The sequence below is a fragment of the Arvicola amphibius genome, chromosome 1, assembly GCF_903992535.2.
Source record: "Arvicola amphibius chromosome 1, mArvAmp1.2, whole genome shotgun sequence".
Lineage (NCBI taxonomy): Eukaryota > Metazoa > Chordata > Mammalia > Rodentia > Cricetidae > Arvicola > Arvicola amphibius.
Window position 1 is genome coordinate 186291102 of NC_052047.1, and position 19174 is coordinate 186310275.

The window sequence follows — 19174 nt, forward strand, 5'->3', positions numbered from 1 at the left end:
GAGTGCATGGTCCCAACTGTGTAGCAAGACTTGCAACCAAAGGCTGAGGGGCCTGAGTGGGGAGAATCTGTGGAGGAGATTCCAATACAGTGGCTGTTTCCTCTTTGGAGTGTGTTGGTGTTGGTGCTAGGGCAGCAGCTGCATGGTTCTTGCTTTGGGTAGTGAGACATGTACTGCGGCTGAGCCATCAGGATTAGGAGTGTCTGAGGGAGGAATCCCAGGATGGCAGCCTTCCTCTGTGTGGGGTGCGGTGACAGGCCTGCCTGATGAATACAGAGGGCCCAAACCAGCTAAAGGGTCAGATGAAAATTTATAGTCCTGGAGATTGATGTACCAGGGTCGAGCCTGTCAACAAGCAGCAGCAGAGGTTGCTTGGCCTCGGCGGTGTGTGGTTGGGAATGCATTCGAAGCCGAGATGGGGGCCAAGCAGGAACTTGTTTGTGTAAAGGGGGAATTGCAATCAGAAAGGGAGATGTGGCTAGCATTATCTGTGCAAGCCTCTGGTGTGGCAAGTGAATTAGATAAAAAAGGACGAGATGGAGGTGTTGCTGCTGCTTCTTAAGGTTTGGGGGCCAGAAGGAAAAGAGAACGCAAGTTAGATCCTTGCTCAAAAGTCCTTCCTGGGACCCAAGAACTCAGAACCCATGGAAAGATTCAGAGAGTGGAAAAACAAAGCCAAACCCGTGATAAAAGCAATAAAAGACACCCAAGGGGCCGATCAGAGACAGAGAGAGATCTGTGATCCAGTGTGCAGAGTGGGGCCTAACAATAGTGTGGTATGAGGAACTAGGGTGATCAGAAAATGCCCCCGCACTTGAACTGCTGGAATTAGGGAGGCTTAAAGGAACTGCGAGAGGGCCGGTCTCAGCATGCTCGCGAGGCCCTGGGACGTGAGAGTGGAAGGGATAAGTCAGGAAACCCGAGTGAGGTCACTTCCTGTCTCTCTTAGGACAAAGACTGCAGAACCTGAGAGTGTGAGGGAGGTCAGCTTATGGAAGCTATTAGGAACACTTGGTCATCTCTGTCTGAGGTTCCCACAAACAGCAGGGGCTGGAGGAACATAGAGGAGGGGCTGATGCTACCGAGGGAACCAGGACCAAGAAGAGCTGTGTTTGAACCGCAGTTCACTGGGCCAGACAGAATTTTAACAGAGGAGTTAAAGAACAGGTTGATTCTGCAGGGACCCGAGGCTGGTGCAGGTCTATGGTAACTGAATCCTTTGGTGGGGCAAGATATTTTTTTTTCTTTGAGACAGGATTTCTCCATGTAGCCCTGACTGTTCTCAAATTTTGAGAGCCTCCTGCCTCAGCCTCCCAAATTCTGGGATTAAAGTACACCACTACACCTGGCCGAGATTTTTTTTTTTTTAGATTGGGTTTCTCTGTAGCTTTGGAGCCTGTCCTGTAACTTGCTCTGTAGACCAGGCTGGCCTCAAACTCACAGAGATCCACCTATTTCTGCCTCTTGAGCGCTGAGATTAAAGGAGTGTGCCACCACCTCCCGGTGAAGATTTTTATAATAAAAAGCATTGATAGATCTAAATGACAGGCCAATGTGTAATGAGAGAAGGTGAGAGAACAACCTAAGGAAAAATTTAGAAAGACAAAGCAATGAAAGAGCCTGTCTGGGTTACTCACAGACAAACGTGGCCTGGTTTGTGTCGAGCTTGAGTTCCTAAAAAAAAGCTGATAGAAAGCCAGTATGCTCAGGAGCCCGAGAAGCAGTTCATAGAAGACCTTCAGACAGAACGCAGGTAAAGACAGTCAAGCCTGGGGCTGGAGAGATGGCTCAGAGGTTAAGAGCATTGCCTGCTCTTCCAAAGGTCCTGAGTTCAATTCCCAGCAACCACGTGGTGGCTCACAACCATCTGTAATAGGGTCTGGTGCCCTCTTCTGGCCTGCAGGCATACACACAGACAGAATGTTGTATACATAATAAATACATAAATATTTTTTTAAAAAAGACAGTCAAGCCTGTCGTGGGGGTGGCTAATAACCCCAGAGGAAGAAGGGAGGGTGCATTCTCTTCCAACGAAAGGTCATACTAGAATAAAGATGATTTGTTCAGCCAGGAATTCTCCCAACAGTAAGGTATGGTAAACAGGGGGTCAACAGCTTACAGTGTCAATCCAGGACCACTCTGACCCAGAGAGCTGTCAGGGGCAGCAAGGGACAGCAGGCCATGAGGAGGTCTGAGCAGATGAAGTCAGGCTACTGAGTTCACTAGGGGTGGAGAAATGAAGGGAAGCTCCCTGGAAGCGCTCCAGGATATGGAATGGCTCAGAGAGAAGGACTAAGGTTACGCTAGCATCTCCTATTCGTACTTTGTACCCAACTTTGGCCTGTGGAGGAAGCAACTGACAAACGGATGGAACCTTTCCATTCTGTATTAGACCTCGATTATGTCTGACTTTAGTATCTTTCCAGCTGTGGACTTCTGGGGTCACCTGACACTTGCTGAGAACAGGTGACGACCGACTTCCAGGGTGCTTCCCTAGGTTATCTTTGTAACCCACTCCTTGTTATGCATTCAGGATATTGCCTTGCCCTGCCCATCCTCTGGAAAGGTTTTGCTATATAGATGATGCAATGCTAGTCTCTGAGTGTTTTGCAGATTTGGAAAGGCACTGGAGGGATACCCAGATGCAATGGCACTTCCATCTACCCAACCCTGCTGGAGCTCAATTAAAAGGAAAAAAAAATTTATTTGGGTGGAAAAGGACACTCCCAGAGGCCATAAGGTTATTGAATAAAAACCTCAGTGCAGGGGTTGGTTCCCTGTAAGTCCCTGGCCAGGGAAGCCCGAGGCCCCATAACTATAAAATCACTCTCCAACCTGTTGAGCTGCCTGCAGGCTGAGCAGTGCGTGCCACATATTGTACACAGTATTCTGCCTGCATGTACCCATGCCTGCCAGAAGAGGGCACCAGATCTCATTACAGATGGTTGTGAACCACCATATGGTTGCTGAGAACTGAACTCAGGACCTCTGGAAGAGCAGCCAGAGCTCTTAACTTCTGAGCCATCTCCACATTCTCTATGCTCCCAGCTTTTGTAAGCTGTCACCCATGCTAGGGTGACTGGGGTGACAATCTTTTCTGCTCCTGTAAGTAACCCCTCATCCATACTCCTGTAGGAACCCCAATAAAACTCATTGGTCCACCTGGCTGGTTGGTTTGGTTCATCGTAGGCTTCCTACCTGGGGTGAGCAGATACAGATGCTGCATCTCCAGAAGTTCTGTCTTAGAGCAGTTGCCTAACCAGTCAGCTCCATCCTCTTACTAGTGCCTACATAAAACAGAAGGCTTAAATTCTTGTAAAACCCAGCTTATTTTTTTTCTTTCATGGACTGTAGGGGTAAGTTTGTGTCTAGATGGTTTTGTGTTTTGGTGTATGGCTGTTCCCCTGGCTGAGCACTATGTGTAGTAACTCCCTCCCCCAACTGTCTCGCTCTCTTAGTGAGCAGACTTGGGTGGGGGAGTGTCTAGTTTTGTGTTCTCTATTTATACCACTGATCAATTCTTTTTTTTTCCCACTGATCAATTCTTACATTCTTTCCATATTCTGTCTGGATTATGCTATAGCTTTAGAGAAAAATCTTCTTTTCTTATTTTGGTTTTCTCCCCCTTGCTGTCCTGGAACTCACTATGTAGACCAAGATGGCCTCAAACTCACAGAGATTGATCTGTCTTTGCCCAAGTGCTCAGGTCTTATGTGGATATACGTGGCCCCACACTGGGAGCCGTGTGCAAAGAGTCTGTCTTTGTTCCACCTACCAGCTCCCAAATTATAACACGGAGACTTCTATGGGTCACTATGAAAGCTTAGCCTTAGCTCAGGCTTGTTTCTAACTAGCTCTTATGACTTAAATTAACCCATTTCTATTAATCTATGTGTGGCCACGTGGCTCGTGATTTTTACCTCTCCTCCTGCTTCCCTGCTTCCTCTGCATCTGGCTGATGACTTCCCATTTCTTCTTCCCAGAGCTGTATGTCTGAAAGTCCCAGTCTGTTTAGCTTTTTTTTGTTAACATTTATTCATTTTTTTTTCTTTTTCCTTTTTTGGTTTTTTGAGACAGGGTTTCTCTGCAGCTTTTTTTTTTTTTTTTTTTTTTTTGAGCCTGTCCTGGAACTAGCTCTTGTAGACCAGGCTGGCCTCGAACTCACAGAGATCCGCCTGCCTCTGCCTCCCGAGTGCTGGGATTAAAGGCGTGTGCCACCACCGCCCGGCACATTTATTCATTTTTTAAAAATATTTATTTATTTTTATTATGTATACAGTATTCTTCCTGCAGGCCTCATTACAGATGGTTGTGAGCCACCATGTGGTTGCTGGGAATTGAACTCAGGACCTTTGGAAGAGCAGGCAATGCTCTTAACCGCTGAGCCATCTCTCCAGCCCCCATTCATTTATTTTTTATGTGCATTGGTGTTTTGTCTGCACGTACATGCCTATGTAAGGGGGTCAGGAATTGTAGTTACAGACAGTGTGGACCTCAATGTAGGTGCTGGAAGAGCAATCCGTGCTCTTAACCTCTGAGCCATCTCTCCAACCCCGACCATTTAGCTTTTTATTAAGCCAATCACAGTGACATATCTTACACAGTATAATCAAACATCTGGCAACACTGGGATTAAGGTATGTGCCACTGCACCTGCCTCCACACATAGATTTATGCCCAAGGTTTGTATTCAAGTGTCCATATTTTAGATGCCAAGTCATGCTTTGATTTTAGTTTTGAGATCAAAACAACAACTCCCCATTTATACTTTCCCCACATATTTCATTTGTATTTGTGAATGAAAAAAAAAACAAAAAACAAACAATGCATGAGATTTGTCTTAAATTATCTAAAAGTACAGTGAAACAGATTGCCCAAACTGAACAAAATAAAGCTGAGTGGCGTTTTTTGTTTGTTTGTTTATTTGTTGGTTGGTTGGTTTCTTTCTTTTTTGGGGGGGATGGGGGCTTTGAGACATAGTTTTTCTGAGTAACAGTCCTGGTTGTCCTGTATACCAGGCTGTCCTGGAACTCACAGAGGTCCACCTGCCCCTGTCTCCTAAGTAGTGCTGGGATTAAAAGCATTCACCAGCACCACCAGCTGAGTTTTGTATTTTGGGTTTCAATATACTATTTTGCTTTTAAGCTTTGTGTAAATCTGAACATTTTAAACTAAAACATTGCAGGGTCCGGGATGTAACGTCCTGGTATAGTGCTTTGTCCAGTGTGTCTGTTAGTGTTTTGTCCCCCTGACACAAGTTAGAGTCATTTGGAAAAGAGAACCTCAATTGAGAAAATGTCCCTGACAGACCAGCCTGTGGGCAAGCCTATGGGACAGTTTCTTGATTGATGATTGATGTGGAAGGGCCCAGCCAGCTGTGGACAGGACTACCCTGGGCAAGTGGTCCTGTGTGGTTTAAGAGAACAGCCTGAGCATGACATAAGGAACAAGCCAATAAGCAGCACTCCTCCATGGCTTCTGCATCAGTTCCGGCCCTGACTTGCATCAGGGTTGGACTGCTGGCTGGAAGAATAATCTGGAATAAACCCTTTCCTCCCCAAGTTGCTGTTGATCACCGCAACAGAAACCCTGAGACGGCTGGTAGGCACATGACTGCCTGCGCTGCATACAGCTGGGGGTAATAGACACCTGGATCCCATCGTTTGGGAGATGGAGGCAAGATGACCAGTTCAGGTCATCTCAGTACAGAGCAGAATAAGCCCCTGGGATATGTGGCCCTGTTTTATTTCTACAGAATGACTGGTGGGGATGAGTGGTGGGAGCACCCTCCTACTCCTCTGTCGTCTCATTTACCTGACCTTTAACCCAGCATGAGGAAGAGACTGGAGCCACACTTCAGAGGGCCATAAAAAGATGTGATGGTGCGAAGCCACAGTATGCTTGCTGACGGTAGCACGACAGTGAGCAGATGCATTTACTACGTCACCCAGGTCCTCCCCTGCGGATCAGACGGTCTCATCCCACAGAGGGAATGAGCAAGCTGGACTCCACCACACAGATGAACAGTCTTGGCTCTGGGAGGGAATTTAGAGGTCATGCAATTCTACATCCTACCTCATGTCAGAAAACATCTACAACAGCTTCCTTTTTCTTCTCTGAGGAACTTTTCCAGGCACTGATGATGCAACAGTTAAAAAAAAAAAAAAAAAAAAAGCAGGTCGTGTTGAGATAGCTCAGCAGGTGAGGGTGCCTGACATGGCCACGCAAGACTGAGGACCTGAATTTGATCCCTGGAGGTCCCATAAGAGGGAAGGAGAGAGCTGACCCCACAAGGCTGCCCTTTGATCTCTGCATGTGCCTAAGCACCTGCACACATATACATGCATGTGCACACACGATAATAGTAATAAATAGAAATGAAAAAGGCTAACGCCCTTGTTCTCATGAACCTTCTCTGGTGAGAGAAGGGGCACTAAACAACTGAAAATGTGGATCAAGCAGGGCCAGAAATGCAGCTCAGCTGTGGGATGCTTGCGGTCGAGCATGGGTAAGAACTATGCTAGATAGATCTTTAGCACTGAAAAAAGGAAGAAGAAAGCTGGGTGGTGGTGGCGCACGCCTTTAATCCCAGGCAGGGGCAGGCGGATCTCTGTGAGTTCAAGGCCAGCCTGGTCTATGGAGTGAATTCCAGGATAGGCAGGGCTACACAGAGAAACCCTGCCTCAAAAAACCGAGAGATAGATAGAGATAGATAGATAGACAGACAGACAGACAGACAGACAGACAGACAGACAGACAGGTGTGGGGATAACCTTAGCTGTGAGGTGACGCACTGAGGACGAGGGAGCCAGTGGTAGAGGGAGCCAGTGGTAGAAAGGGAGAGCCATGACAGCTGTGGTGCCGGCACCTGAGGGGCTGAGGCGACTGATGCAGAGCCCTAGGAAAGGGCTGAGGCCTATGGGCAAGGATTTAGGTTACTGAGAGCGTGACCTCAAGGGTGACTCAGACCCTGGCCTTTTCTTCTCCCTTCCCTTTCTGCGTCCTGGCCACCGGGGGAGAGCTTTCCTCTATAACGCCTGCCACACAGCAGCTTTGCTATAGGCCTAAAACAGACCGGTCGGAAACACAAAACTGGCCACACGAAACCTTGGTTAAGCTGATGTGTCAGTGATGTGCTTGCTACAGCAATGAGCGCTCTTAGATCATCTACCCTCCAAATGTAGGATGCCCCAGGACTCAGTCCTTATTTTCCCTCTAAGTCACAGCTTTTATGGCCTCCTCTGGTTTCAGGACTTTGGTTATAATGCACATACTGATGAGTCCCAAGTTATTTCTAGCCTGGAACTCTCACATGAGCTTGGGTCTCATGCAGCCAGCTGCCTGTTTGAAGTCTCCCTGTTAGCAGAAGCCCCTCAAGTACAGCATGTCCCAAACCGTGTTCCTTTCTTCATCTACTCCTGCTCAGGCACACCCACGGCAACACAACGCTCCTGTAAGTCTAACATTTGGGAAGCTAAAACAGGATGATTTCTGTGAGTTCCAGGCCACCCTAAATTACAGAGAGAGACCCTGTTTCAAGGGGGAAAAAACCCCCAAACCCAAAAGCCTAAAATGATGTAGGATTCTCCTCTGTATGCTGTGAATATGTTTTATTACCATTGGTTAGTAAAGAAGCTACTTCAGCCTATGGCAGGACAGAATAGAACCAGGTGGGAAATCCAAACACACACACACACACACACACACACACACACACACACACACACAGAGAGAGAGAGAGAGAAGGCAGCGTTAGGAAGACACCATATAGCTGCTGAATGAGAAAGACGCCTGGAACCTTTCTGGTAAGCCAGTCTCGTGGCAATACACAGATTAATAGAAATGGGCTAATTTAAGATGTAAGAGTTAGGTAGGAATATGCCTAAGCCATTGGCCACCAGTGTTGTAATTAATATAGTTTCTGTATGATTATTTGGGTCATGGCGGCCGGGAAATGAATGTGCAGTCTCCATTTACACCAAAATAACCCCCTCCTCAAAAAAAAAAAATCCCAAAACACAGGTACAATTGTACAGTTGGCACACTTTGCAATCACAATAATGAGGATGAGCCAGCTTGGGTAACATGAAACCCTGTCACAAAACAAAAACCATCAAAACAAAACCAAGGGAATCCTCCTTGGGCTTTGCTCTTCTCGCCCCTCACCTGACCTGTTAGCAAGTCCTGTCCATCCCAGGGGAGCCTGGGCAGTACCCCATCCATGTCACTGTGTTGTCCATCCGCCCCCTTCTCCTCCACTCCCACTTCCAACCACCAATCTGTGCATTCTGCATGACAGTCCCCCGCTTCTGCCCTTGCCTGCAGTCTTCTATGGTGGCTGCAGTGGTGATATTAAGTCATAAGCTCTGACCTTAGAGTAAAAGGCCAGCCCTTCCAATACCGCAAGGTCCCCTACATTCTGATTTGTTACCTCCCTGACTTCCCCTTTCTCTTCTCCACCTTTATTCTGACCACATTCTTCTCCTTGCTGCTTCTTTACTATTTTTTTCTTTTTTCCCTTTTTGTCTTTCTTTTTTTTCTTCCTTCCTTCCTTCCTTCCTTCCTTCCTTTCTTTCTTTCTAAATATTTTACTTATTATGTATACAGTATTCTGCCTCCATGTATGGCTGCAGGCCAGAAGAGGGCACCAGATCTCATTGTAGATGGTTGTGAGCCATCATGTGGTTGCTGGGAATTGAACTCAGGACCTTTAGAAGAGCAGTCAATGTTCTTAACCTCTGAGCCATCTCTCCAGCCCCGAGACGGTTTTTTTTTTTAAATTTTATGTTACTTTTATTTTATATGTATTGGTTTTTGCCATGGGGTCAGGTCCCCTAGAACTAGAGTTACAGACAGTTGTGAGCTGCCATGTGGGTGCTGGAATTGAACCTGGATCCTCTGAAAGAGCAATTAGTGCTCTTAACCACTGAGCCATCTCTCCAACCCTCTTTTTTGGTTTTTCTAGACAGGGTTTCTCTGTGTAACAGCTCTGGCTGCTCTGGAACTAGCTCTGTAGACCAGGTTGGCCTTGAACTCAGATCCGCTTGCCTCTGACTCCTGAGTGCTGCGATTAAAGGTGTGCACCACCACCACCACCTGGGATTCTTTTAATTCTTTAACTGACAGAAAAATGACCCCAATCAAGACTCCTAGACTGTATCACTCTCTGCTGGACATACATAAATTTTTGACTAATTTGGGGTGACAGATCTTTCTTCCTTTGCTATTCATACCATGTGGGAACTAAGAAACACTCTACCAAGGTGAGCATGGGCACAGCACTGTCCCCAAGTGGCAGTCAAATATCTCGTACAAAGATCCTTCTGCTGGCCCTGCTCACTTGGATCACGGTTAGCAATGGAATTACTGATGGGCGCATCAGGATTACTTACAAGAATATCCGTATTTTCAAAATAACTCCTCCAGTATGGTCTGATTTTCCTCTGTCCACCAATGTCCCATACATTCAGTTTAAAACCTTGTGACTGTACACTTTTGATGTTAAAACCCTGAAACAGATGGGAAAAACAAAATAAAAAAAAGACCAATTAATTCTTACAGTTTAATAGCTCACAGAAACTGGGGAGAAATCCTGGGACTTCAAGTATACAACACACATGATGCCCTGCTAAACTATACAGTCAGAAATTCTTATTTTATTTTTATTTTTTGAGTTTTTGAGACAGGGTCTCACTAAGCTACTAAGCCAGAGACTACAGCTCTGGCTGTACTGGAACTCACTATGTACCAGACTGGCTGCAAATGCCTGCTTCTGCCTCCCAAATCCTGGGATAAGGGCTGTGCTATCATCCCTGGCTAAGGCACAGGGATCTTTTTTTTTCTAATTTTTTTTTATTTTTTGTTTTTTTGAGACAGCGTTTCTCTGTAGTTTTGGAGCCTGTCCTGGAGTTTGCTCTGTAGACCAGACTGGCCTTCTGCCTCTCTCTGCCTCCTGAGTGCTGGGACTAAAGCTGTGTGCCACCACGGCCAGGCAAGGCATAGGAATCTTAATAGTTATTTTTCTATTAGTTCTGAAGTACTCTGCCAGATGTGATATAAAGTGATACTGTTAATACTGCAAATGGCTTACTGTGATAATAAAGAAACACACAAAGTTTATTTCATTCAGTAGAATCTCTGTTAATAATATCAAGGCTAAGAGGCTACTTTCTTTCTTTTTATTCTGAGCCAAGCTCTCAGTGTAGCCCTGACTAAACTGGAAGTTGCTAAGTAGCCAAGGATGGACCCCTTCTTCCTGCCTCCCTTCTCAAACACTGGGTTAGAGTTGTGTGCTGCCACACTAGGCTCACATGATCTTTTCTTTTCTTCTTCTTTCTTTCAAGACCGGGCTTCTCTGTGTAACGGCTCTGGCTGTTCTAGAATTTACTTTGTAGACCAAGCTGGCCTCAAACTCACAGAGATACGGCTGCGTCTGCCTCCTGAGTGCTGGAATTAAAGACATGCACCACCCCAGCCTGGCCAATAGATATCAGCTGAGGAGGTAGGGAGCTTGCATAGTGTGCATGGGCCCTGGGTTCCATCTTTCCAAAGGCATGGAAAAATATGTACTATGTATATCTGTATACCTGGATATTACTAAGGATAATGAGACATGAGATTACTATGATTAACACAGACCTCTCTCCATGAGGCCTTCAGGATGATAAGTTTAATAGGATACTACATGTAAGTGACAGAAACCAGAAGCTGGATAAGGAAAATGTGCTACATTTACACAATGGAGTATTACTCAGCAGTAAAAAATTAATGTCATCTTAAAATTTGCAGGCAAATGGATGGACCTAGGAAAAAACCATTTTAAGTGAGGTAATCCAGACCTAGAAAGACAAATATAATATGTATTCATTCATAAGTGGCTTTCAGACGTAAAGAAAAAAAACAGCCTATAGTTCACAACCCCAGAGAAATTAGACAACAAAAAGGACCCTAAGAGAGACATACATGGGAAGTAGAAAAAGAAAAGATCTCCTGAGTAAAATCGGAGTGTGGGGGGTCACGGGAGAGGGTAGAGAGGGAGAGGGGAGCAAGGGGGAGTAGAGAAAAATGTATAGTGCAATAAAAACAAAGCAAATAAAAAAAAACTCAGAAGCTAAAGATGAGAGAAAAGAACAAACACCAAGTTTAGAGAGAGACAAGCACATCTGGAGGATCAAAAGAAATGTCCTTCTTGGTCGACAGGAAGACAGGAGCTGAGCTGAGGCTACCGTAGGGCAGACAGGGTTGCAGCTGGACTGTCAGTGGAGCGAGGGGGATCTGCTGGAAGGCACGCTCACTCTCCGAAGTGGAGACCCCCATCATAGACCAGGATGGAAACCAATGCACGCTCATCTGAATAACGTCAACAGGCACCTCAGATAAACCTGAAAAGAAAAGCTTTTGTGTGCCTTTAATCCTAGTACTCAGAAAGCTGATGCAGGAGGATTGCTGCAAGTTCTAGGCCAGTATGGTGGGCTACTTGGTGAGTTCTGGGCTATCCAGGGCTACAGACTAAGACCGTATCTCGAAAAATAAAATAGATAAAATTAAATAAAAGAAAGAAAAAAAGAGAAAGGGAAAACTTGCTTTTAGGGCAGTTATTCAGAGTAAAACCCGAGGAAAGCAAGTCATGGCAACTGGGAATTAGTAGAGAGAAACAAGCTAACAAGACCTTTGGGGTTCAGAAGGGATGCACTTCATGAGCAAGAGGGAAAAAATCCTCTTGCAAGAATGATAAAGGGAGACCAGGATTGGAAGTATCGACCGGGATTTTGCTACATTTCATCCCGAGTTACTGGTATTAGGTGGGTCTGGGGACACCTCCCAAACCACCTGCCCCATCTGGCAGCTTGCCAGTACTGCTGCCTAGCATACCAGGCCCAGCCTAGGCAGGTGGTCCAGGGAGCACTGCCCCTCAGTTCTGCAGAGGAGGAACACTCACAGAGGACAAACAGGGATGGCGCTGACCAGCACTCTCCTAAATCACCCACGACCGAATAAATTAGCTGCTCAAGAACTCTCAGGGAAATGTCTTAAAGGTATCATGAAAGCGACAGTGGTAGAACTTGTGTATATCTGAACCTTCCTTCCTTCCTTTCTTCTATTTCTCCCCTCCTTCTTCTTATTGTTTTTTTTTTTTTTTTTGAGACAGGATCTATGTAGCCTTGGATGACCTTGAACTCACTATGTAGTGGCTGAGGATGACCATAAATTTCTGATTCTCCTGCTTCCATTTTTTAGTGCCAGGATTATTGGAGTGTGTCACCATGACCAGCTATAATTTGAAAATTCTATTCTTCAACAATGATATTTATATAGAACCAAGGGATATCAAACCCTTTCTGGAATGAAGTAGAAAATAAATAGTAGTAAATTCTGTGATGTGACCACATGTTTCAACTCCTTAAACTTCTGGCTTTTGTCTTTGTTTCTTCCTTGCATGAGCAAGATTACGCCTTAAATATAGACTCAAGCCAGTGAGATGGCTCAGCAGGTAAAGGCACTTGCCACTAAGCAGAACATGTGAGTTCAGTCCCAAGGACCCATGGGGTGGAAGGAGAGACACAATTCTTGTAAGCTGCTCTTCAATTGCCATATGTTGTGAGCTCCCACATGCTTTGTTACAGCCCATGCCAGCAGCTTAACCCAAGTAAACAAATGTAATTACAAAAAAAAAAATAACTTCTTAAATTTCTATAAGTCAAGCCAAGTATGGTGGCACACATCTTTAATTCCAGCACTTAGGAGGTGGAGGCAGGCAGTAAGCCTAGCCTGGTTTACCAAATGGGATTGAGGACAGTCAGGGGCATAGAGAAATCCTATCTTTTTTTTTTTTTAAAATATTTATTTATTTATTATGTATACAGCATTCTTTCCATGTATGTCTGCAGGCCAGAAGAGGGCACCAGATCTCATTACAGATGGTTGTGAGCCACCATATGGTTGCTGGGAATTGAACTCAGAACCTTTGGAAGAGCAGGCAATGCTCTTAACCTCTGAGCCATCTCTCCAGCCCCGAGAAATCCTATCTTGGAAAAAAATAAAACAAAATAGTTTTTTTGTAACTCACCAGATCCACAGATTCTACCAGGAAACGATTCTAAGGAAATACTAACAAAGGAGCACAAACATGCACATACAGATGTGTGTGTCTGTGAACATGCATGTGTGTGCACACCAACACATAAGGATGCTGTTTAGCTGGGAAAGCGCTTGCTTACACAGGAAGCCTTGTCTACAGGTGTGGTGGGGCGCACTTGTATTCCCTACAAACACGGGATAAAGGCAGGAGGACCAGGAGTTCAGGGCCATCTTTAGCCGTATAGCAAATCTGAGGCCATACTGGGATACATTAGACCTTGTTTAAAGAAAAACAAAAGCAAACACAAAGAAAGATGCTCATGAATAATCTGGACTAAAAAGATGCCAGGTGGTGTTAACACACACCTTTAACCTCAGCAGAGGATCTCTGTGAGTTCAAGAGGCTAGCCTGATCTACACAAAGAAAGCATGTCTTGAAAACCCAAACCCAAAACAAACGAAAATCAAAATCAACCCCCCCCCAAATCTACACTATATTCTTTTCTTCTTCTTTTTTTTTTAATGTTTATTTATTTATTATGTATACAACATTCTGTCTGTGTGTATGCCTGCAGGCCAGAAGAGGGCACCAGACCCCATTACAGATGGTTGTGAGCCACCATGTGGTTGCTGAGAATTGAACTCAGGACCTTTGGAAGAGCAGGCAGTGCTCTTAACCTCTGAGCCATCTCTCCAGCCCTCTTCTTCTTCTTCTTGAGACGGGGTTTCTCCGTGTAGTCCTGGCTGTCCTTGAACTCACTTTGTAGACTAGGCTAGCCTCAAACTCAGAAATCCACCTGCCTCTGCATCCTGAGTGTTAGTATTAAAAGTGTACACCACCACTGTCTGGCTTCCAAGGCAACTCTTACCAGAGAAAGCATTTAATTTGGGGCTTGCTTACAGTTTCTGAGGTTTGGTTAATTATCATGAAAGGGAGCATGGTGGCGCACAGACAGACGTGGTGCTGGAGATGAAGGCTACCCCTCCTAGTCCTCCTAGTCTTCCCCGGTGACTAGGCATTCAAATAGATGAGCCTAGAGGGGCCATTCTTATTCAAACCATTGCAGGCATTATAAATATTTTCTTTTTAAATCCTAAAACAATCTTTTTCATGTGTGCACACTTGCGCACATCACAGCTGAGGTGGAGGCCACACTCTCTCTCCTGCACACAGGTTCCAGGGACTGAACACAAACCGTCTGGTTCGGCACTATGCACCATCATCCACTGAGGCATCCTCTCGCCTGCTGTTGCCGTCTCTAGTTTCTCAACTTTACTTATTCGGTAAAGAACATCCTAAGTCTTTTTAAATATTAAACAAAAATAGGGTAAGAGTGTGTTTTTGGAGAATAAGTATGAACCCTCAACACTGTAAAATTAGCACATCCAACGAAGCCTGAGGGCCGCGGAAGGCTGAGTTACCACAGGCCGGTGTCTGTTTGCTCTGCCTCTAGGCAGTGGTGTGGCAAACGCAATCTACTGCCAATGCTAAGCCACCAGCCCTTCTCTTTCTGGCAGAGATCCCGACACACTAATGTGTGTTTTCTGCCTTGTAGGCTAGACCGCTGTAATTTCCTCCTCCTCGGGCTATACATTAAATTTGTTCAGAAGCTGTAAGATTGCTCATTTGGTGGCAGCTGAGACGACTTTTTCTGCAGAGTTGTGAATCGCTAAGACTCCCAGGCCGTGAAGTACACACGCCAGCACAGCCAGCAGCCCCACACCAGGGGACATCAGTCGTGGACAGAAAACACTAGGGCTGCTGTGCGCAAACCTCCAATGCCCACACATCTAAAGGGTTTAGGTTTTAAGATGAACAGGCTATCGGGTCTAAAGTCAAGTTTCCTCAGGCTTTCTCCTAGGGAACGAGGCCTACAGAAGTCCTGCGGCCCTCTCTCTGTCAGGACTTGTTTATGAGCTCCCAGGTGGTTAGCCCCGAATTTACCCTCTGCGTTTTGCTTGTCTGCCCTTTAGGAAAGAGAAAGGGTGATAAACTTGGATTTAAAACAAACAAACCAGGCCAGGAGATGGTGGCGCAAGCCTTTAATCCCGGCACTTGGGAGGCAGAGGCAGGAAGGTCTGAGTTTGAGGCCAGACTGGTCTATAGAGTGAGTTGAGTTCCAGGATAGCCAGGTATACATAGAAGATCCCTGTCTCAAATCAAACTAACAAAATAAATAAAAATAAAACCAACAAACCAGCTTTTGTTTTTTGTTAGATTTGAAAAACTGCTACATAGCTGGGCATCATGCCCCAAGCCTGTAACCTCGGCACTAGGGAGGTTGAGGCAGAATGGTCCCGAGTTGGAGACTAGCTCTGGCTATACTCGAGTTCAAGGGCAGCCTGGGCTATATAGTGAGGCTTTGTCTTAAAGAATACGCAAATCTAAAAAGCTGATATGTTTCTTTCAGAGTACTTTTTCTTTCTTAAAAAATTCTTTCTCAGATTTCTTTCTTTCTTTTTTTTTCTTCTTTTTTTTTTTTTTTTTTTTTTTAACATTTCTCTGTAGCTTTGGAGCCTGTCCTGGAAACCAGGTTTATTTACTTTTGTGCATGTGTGTACTTTCAGGAGTCCATGCCCCCCTCCCTGCTCTGGGGACCAGGCTGGCCTCGAACTCATAGAGGTCTGCCTGCCTCTGCCTACTAATTCTTTTTTTAAATGTTATTTATGTGCATTTTTATATATGAGTGTTCTGTCTGCATGTCTGCTTGAAGACCAGAAGAGGGCACCAGATCTCATTAGAGATGGCTGTGAGCCACCATGTGGTTGCTGGGAACTGAACTCAGGACCTTGGAAGAGCAGCCAGTGCTTTTTTTTTAATTGGTTTTATTGAGCTCTACATTTTTCTCTGCTCCCCTCCCTTCCACTTCAACCCTCTCCCATGGCTCCCATGCTCCCAATTTACTCAGGAGATCTTGTCTTTTTCTACTTCCTATATAGATTAGATCCATGGATGTCTCTCTTAGGGTCTTCATTGTTGTCTAGGTTCTCTGGGATTGTGATTTGTAGGCTGTTTTTTTTTTTGTTTTTGTTTTTGTTTTTTGTTTTGCTTCTTGTTTAAAAACCACTTACGAGTAATATGATAATTGTCTTTCTGGGTCTGGGTTACCTCACTCAATATGTTTTCTAGCTCCATCCATTTGCCTGCAAATTTCAAGATGTTATTTTTTTTCTGCTGTGTAGCACTCCATTGTGTAAATGTACATTTTCCTTATCCATTCTTTGGTAGGAGGCATTTAGGTTGTTTCCAGGTTCTGGCTGTGACAAACAATGTGAGCAGCCAGTGCTCTTAATCTCTGAGTCATCTCTCCAGCCTGAGATTTTATTTTTATTTATTGTGTGTATGGATGTTTTGCCTGCGTGTATGTCTTTGCATCACATGCATGCAGCTCCAAAGAGGCCACAGAGTGTGCTGAATGCCCTGGGACTGGAGTTTCGAGGGCTGTGAGCCTCTGTGGACGCTGGGCTGGGAGTTGAGCTGGGGACCAGGCAGGGCCCTCAGCCCTGAGCCCTCTCCAGCCCCCTTTCATTTCTTCTTGTGTACTGTTTCTGTGTCGACTTCATAACCAAAGGTAAATTCTTTTTCGCTTTGGTGCTGGGCCTTAAACACTTGAGACAAGTGTTCTACAACTTAGCCACACCCAGCCTTGACTAGGGCCTTCATTTATTAGTTAAAAATTTATTTACATGCACTTGCGTTCTTTCAGGAGTCCAAGTGCACACTTACATGCAGGTGCTGATGGAGGCCAGAAGGTGGTGCAAACGCCCTGGAACTGGAGTTCTGGCAGTTGTGAGCTGCCATGTGGGTGCTGGGAACCAAATCCAGGTCCTCAGAAAGATCCTGAGTGCTCTTAACCACTGCACCGTCTCTGTCTCTCCAGCCCTATTCATTTTATTTTTGGTTTCTTTGGGACAGGCTCTCAGTGCCTTGGAGCTCACTATATAGACTAGAATGGCCCAAACTTACAGTAATCCTCCTCCGTCTGCCTCTGAGCTACGCATGGCTGCCACCATGCCTGACTAAAACTTTTTCTCTTTTTGAGACATTTTCTGAAGCCCATGCTGACCTAGAATTTACTATGTGGTCAAGGATTGTTTTAAACTCCTAATTCTTCTTCCTCTGCCTTACCAAAGTGCTGCAGTTACAAGCATTTACTACCACTCTCGAAATTAAGTCATGTACCATGTGATGGGTTCCATCCTTAGCAGTTAAAAACAAAGTGCAGGGGGCTGTCTACATAATGATGATTTAGGCCTAAGAAAGATGATTGAGATGTGTGTATAAAGACTTAAAATTGTGGTAGGATATACATGGCATAAAATACACCCTTAACCTTTGTTTTCGTGACAAGGTCTCTCTTAGGGCTAGAGCTGTCCTGGAACTCACTATGCTTCTGCTCCTGAGTGTTAGGATTAAAGGCCTGCAGCTCTAATCATTTCATTTATTTCTTCTTCTTCCTTCTTCTTTTTTTTTTTTTTTTTTTTTGGTTAACAATTTTAAAATGTACAGTTTGGTATCCTCATGTATCTTTACACAGTTTGCGTCCAGCCCCAGCACGGCTTTCGTATAAAACTCGTCTCTTACATCAGGCAAAGCTCCCTATGGTCCCATTCCCAGCTCCAGTAACCACTCCTCCTCCTCCTTCCTGACTCTGTGAGTTGGACAGTTCTAACTACTTCACATGCATGGACTTTCTTGTGTATGTATTTGAAATCTGATTATTCTTAGACAAGATAGACTTTTCTCAGAAACAAACCTTAGCAATATATAAATTCTATCTCCCACAGCTACCGTAATGGTTTAACAGTTGTTTTGACATATCCTAGAGACCCCCAGGAAGAGTCTCAATGAGGAACTGTCTTGATCAGGTAGGCCTATGAGCATGTGTGTGTGTCTGCTATGATCACACTGACTGAGGTGGGAAGGTCTGCCCTTTGTGGTCCCTGAGTTTGGTGGGTCCTGCACTGTGTGGCATAGGGAGGGGGCTCAGCACAAGGAGACACTCCCCACCATTTGGTCTCTCTCTGCTCCTGACTGTGGATGTGACCCCCTGCCTCATTTCTTGCCTTTACTTCCCTGGGACTGTGAGCTACAATCAACCCTCTCTCTCCAGTTGCTTTCAGGCAGGGCATTTGATCACAGCCACAGCCAGGAACCAGGACAGCTATCTCCACTTTCCCTGGCTGACAGCACCGGGAGCTGAGGGTGCTCACCTGTGTAGGTGTGATGTGGCTGATGTCCTCAGACGCAAGCTGCTTCAGCAGAGTCGTCTTGCCGGCATTATCCAAGCCCAGGAGCAGGATCCGCACCTCCTGGTCTGGTGCACTTTTCAGTTTGCGCAAAATAGAGAGCAAGCCCTTGGACAACCATGAAAGAGACGGATTACTGGGGGCAGTGACTGCGGTGTTAGTGACATCAGAATGACTTCCTGAACAAGGTTCTCGGTTGTGGATACCTCATTCCTTTCCACTCTGATGCCATGTGTTCCACTTGCTCCTTCCTTCCAAGTCTCATCAGAAGCCTGAGAACATGCGTCCTCCTGCTCTCCCTTTCAGGCTGGCTTACGTCATCCCAGCTCTTCTCAAGTGTGAAGTGCTACCCGTCCGTGTTCCTCAAGCCCTTGGTGGACAATTAGGCTAGAATACTTATCACAGCAAACTAGGTCACTGCTCATATTTCCCCATTACCAGAGCAAAGCTTCCTGCCATGTAGAGATATTAGAATTACTCGCCCAATTTAATACAGGACTCTGAGGTGGTGATTGTGCCAAGAGACCTCACACAAACACTGTCAATGTTGTAAAACCTGTTGAATTCTTGAGAACTGTGCGGCAAGCACCACCCCCACAAAGTGACACAGTAAAGGAAGGGCAAGGATTCTGTGTGCTGGGGGAGTGACATTAGGACCAGAAACAGAGTAGCCACTAAGGTGGGCAGACCAAGCCTATTCTCAGCACAAACGCTTCAACTACAAAGAGCATTGTGCTGAGGTTTGAGCTCGAACAGCCCCACTGTAGATCTGAGAGAACTCTGGCTATTAATAGAGATTAAAGACTGCCATCTGGGAGTTGATCAGAGGAGAAAGGGCCAAGTGGTG

At 45.5% G+C, this 19174-nt stretch overlaps 1 protein-coding gene across 1 annotated transcript in view; it reads right to left on the bottom strand.

Moving 5' to 3' along the window:
* Arl3 (ADP ribosylation factor like GTPase 3) overlaps positions 1-19174 on the bottom strand; it is a 68359-nt gene that overhangs the window by 31335 nt on the left and 17850 nt on the right. Inside the window, exons 2-3 of the mRNA XM_038328208.1 lie at positions 18292-18435; positions 9393-9509 (exon numbers count right to left, since the gene is read on the bottom strand). Of these exons, the coding sequence (XP_038184136.1) occupies positions 9393-9509; positions 18292-18435 (261 nt within the window). The remainder of the gene's footprint in view (positions 1-9392; positions 9510-18291; positions 18436-19174) is intronic.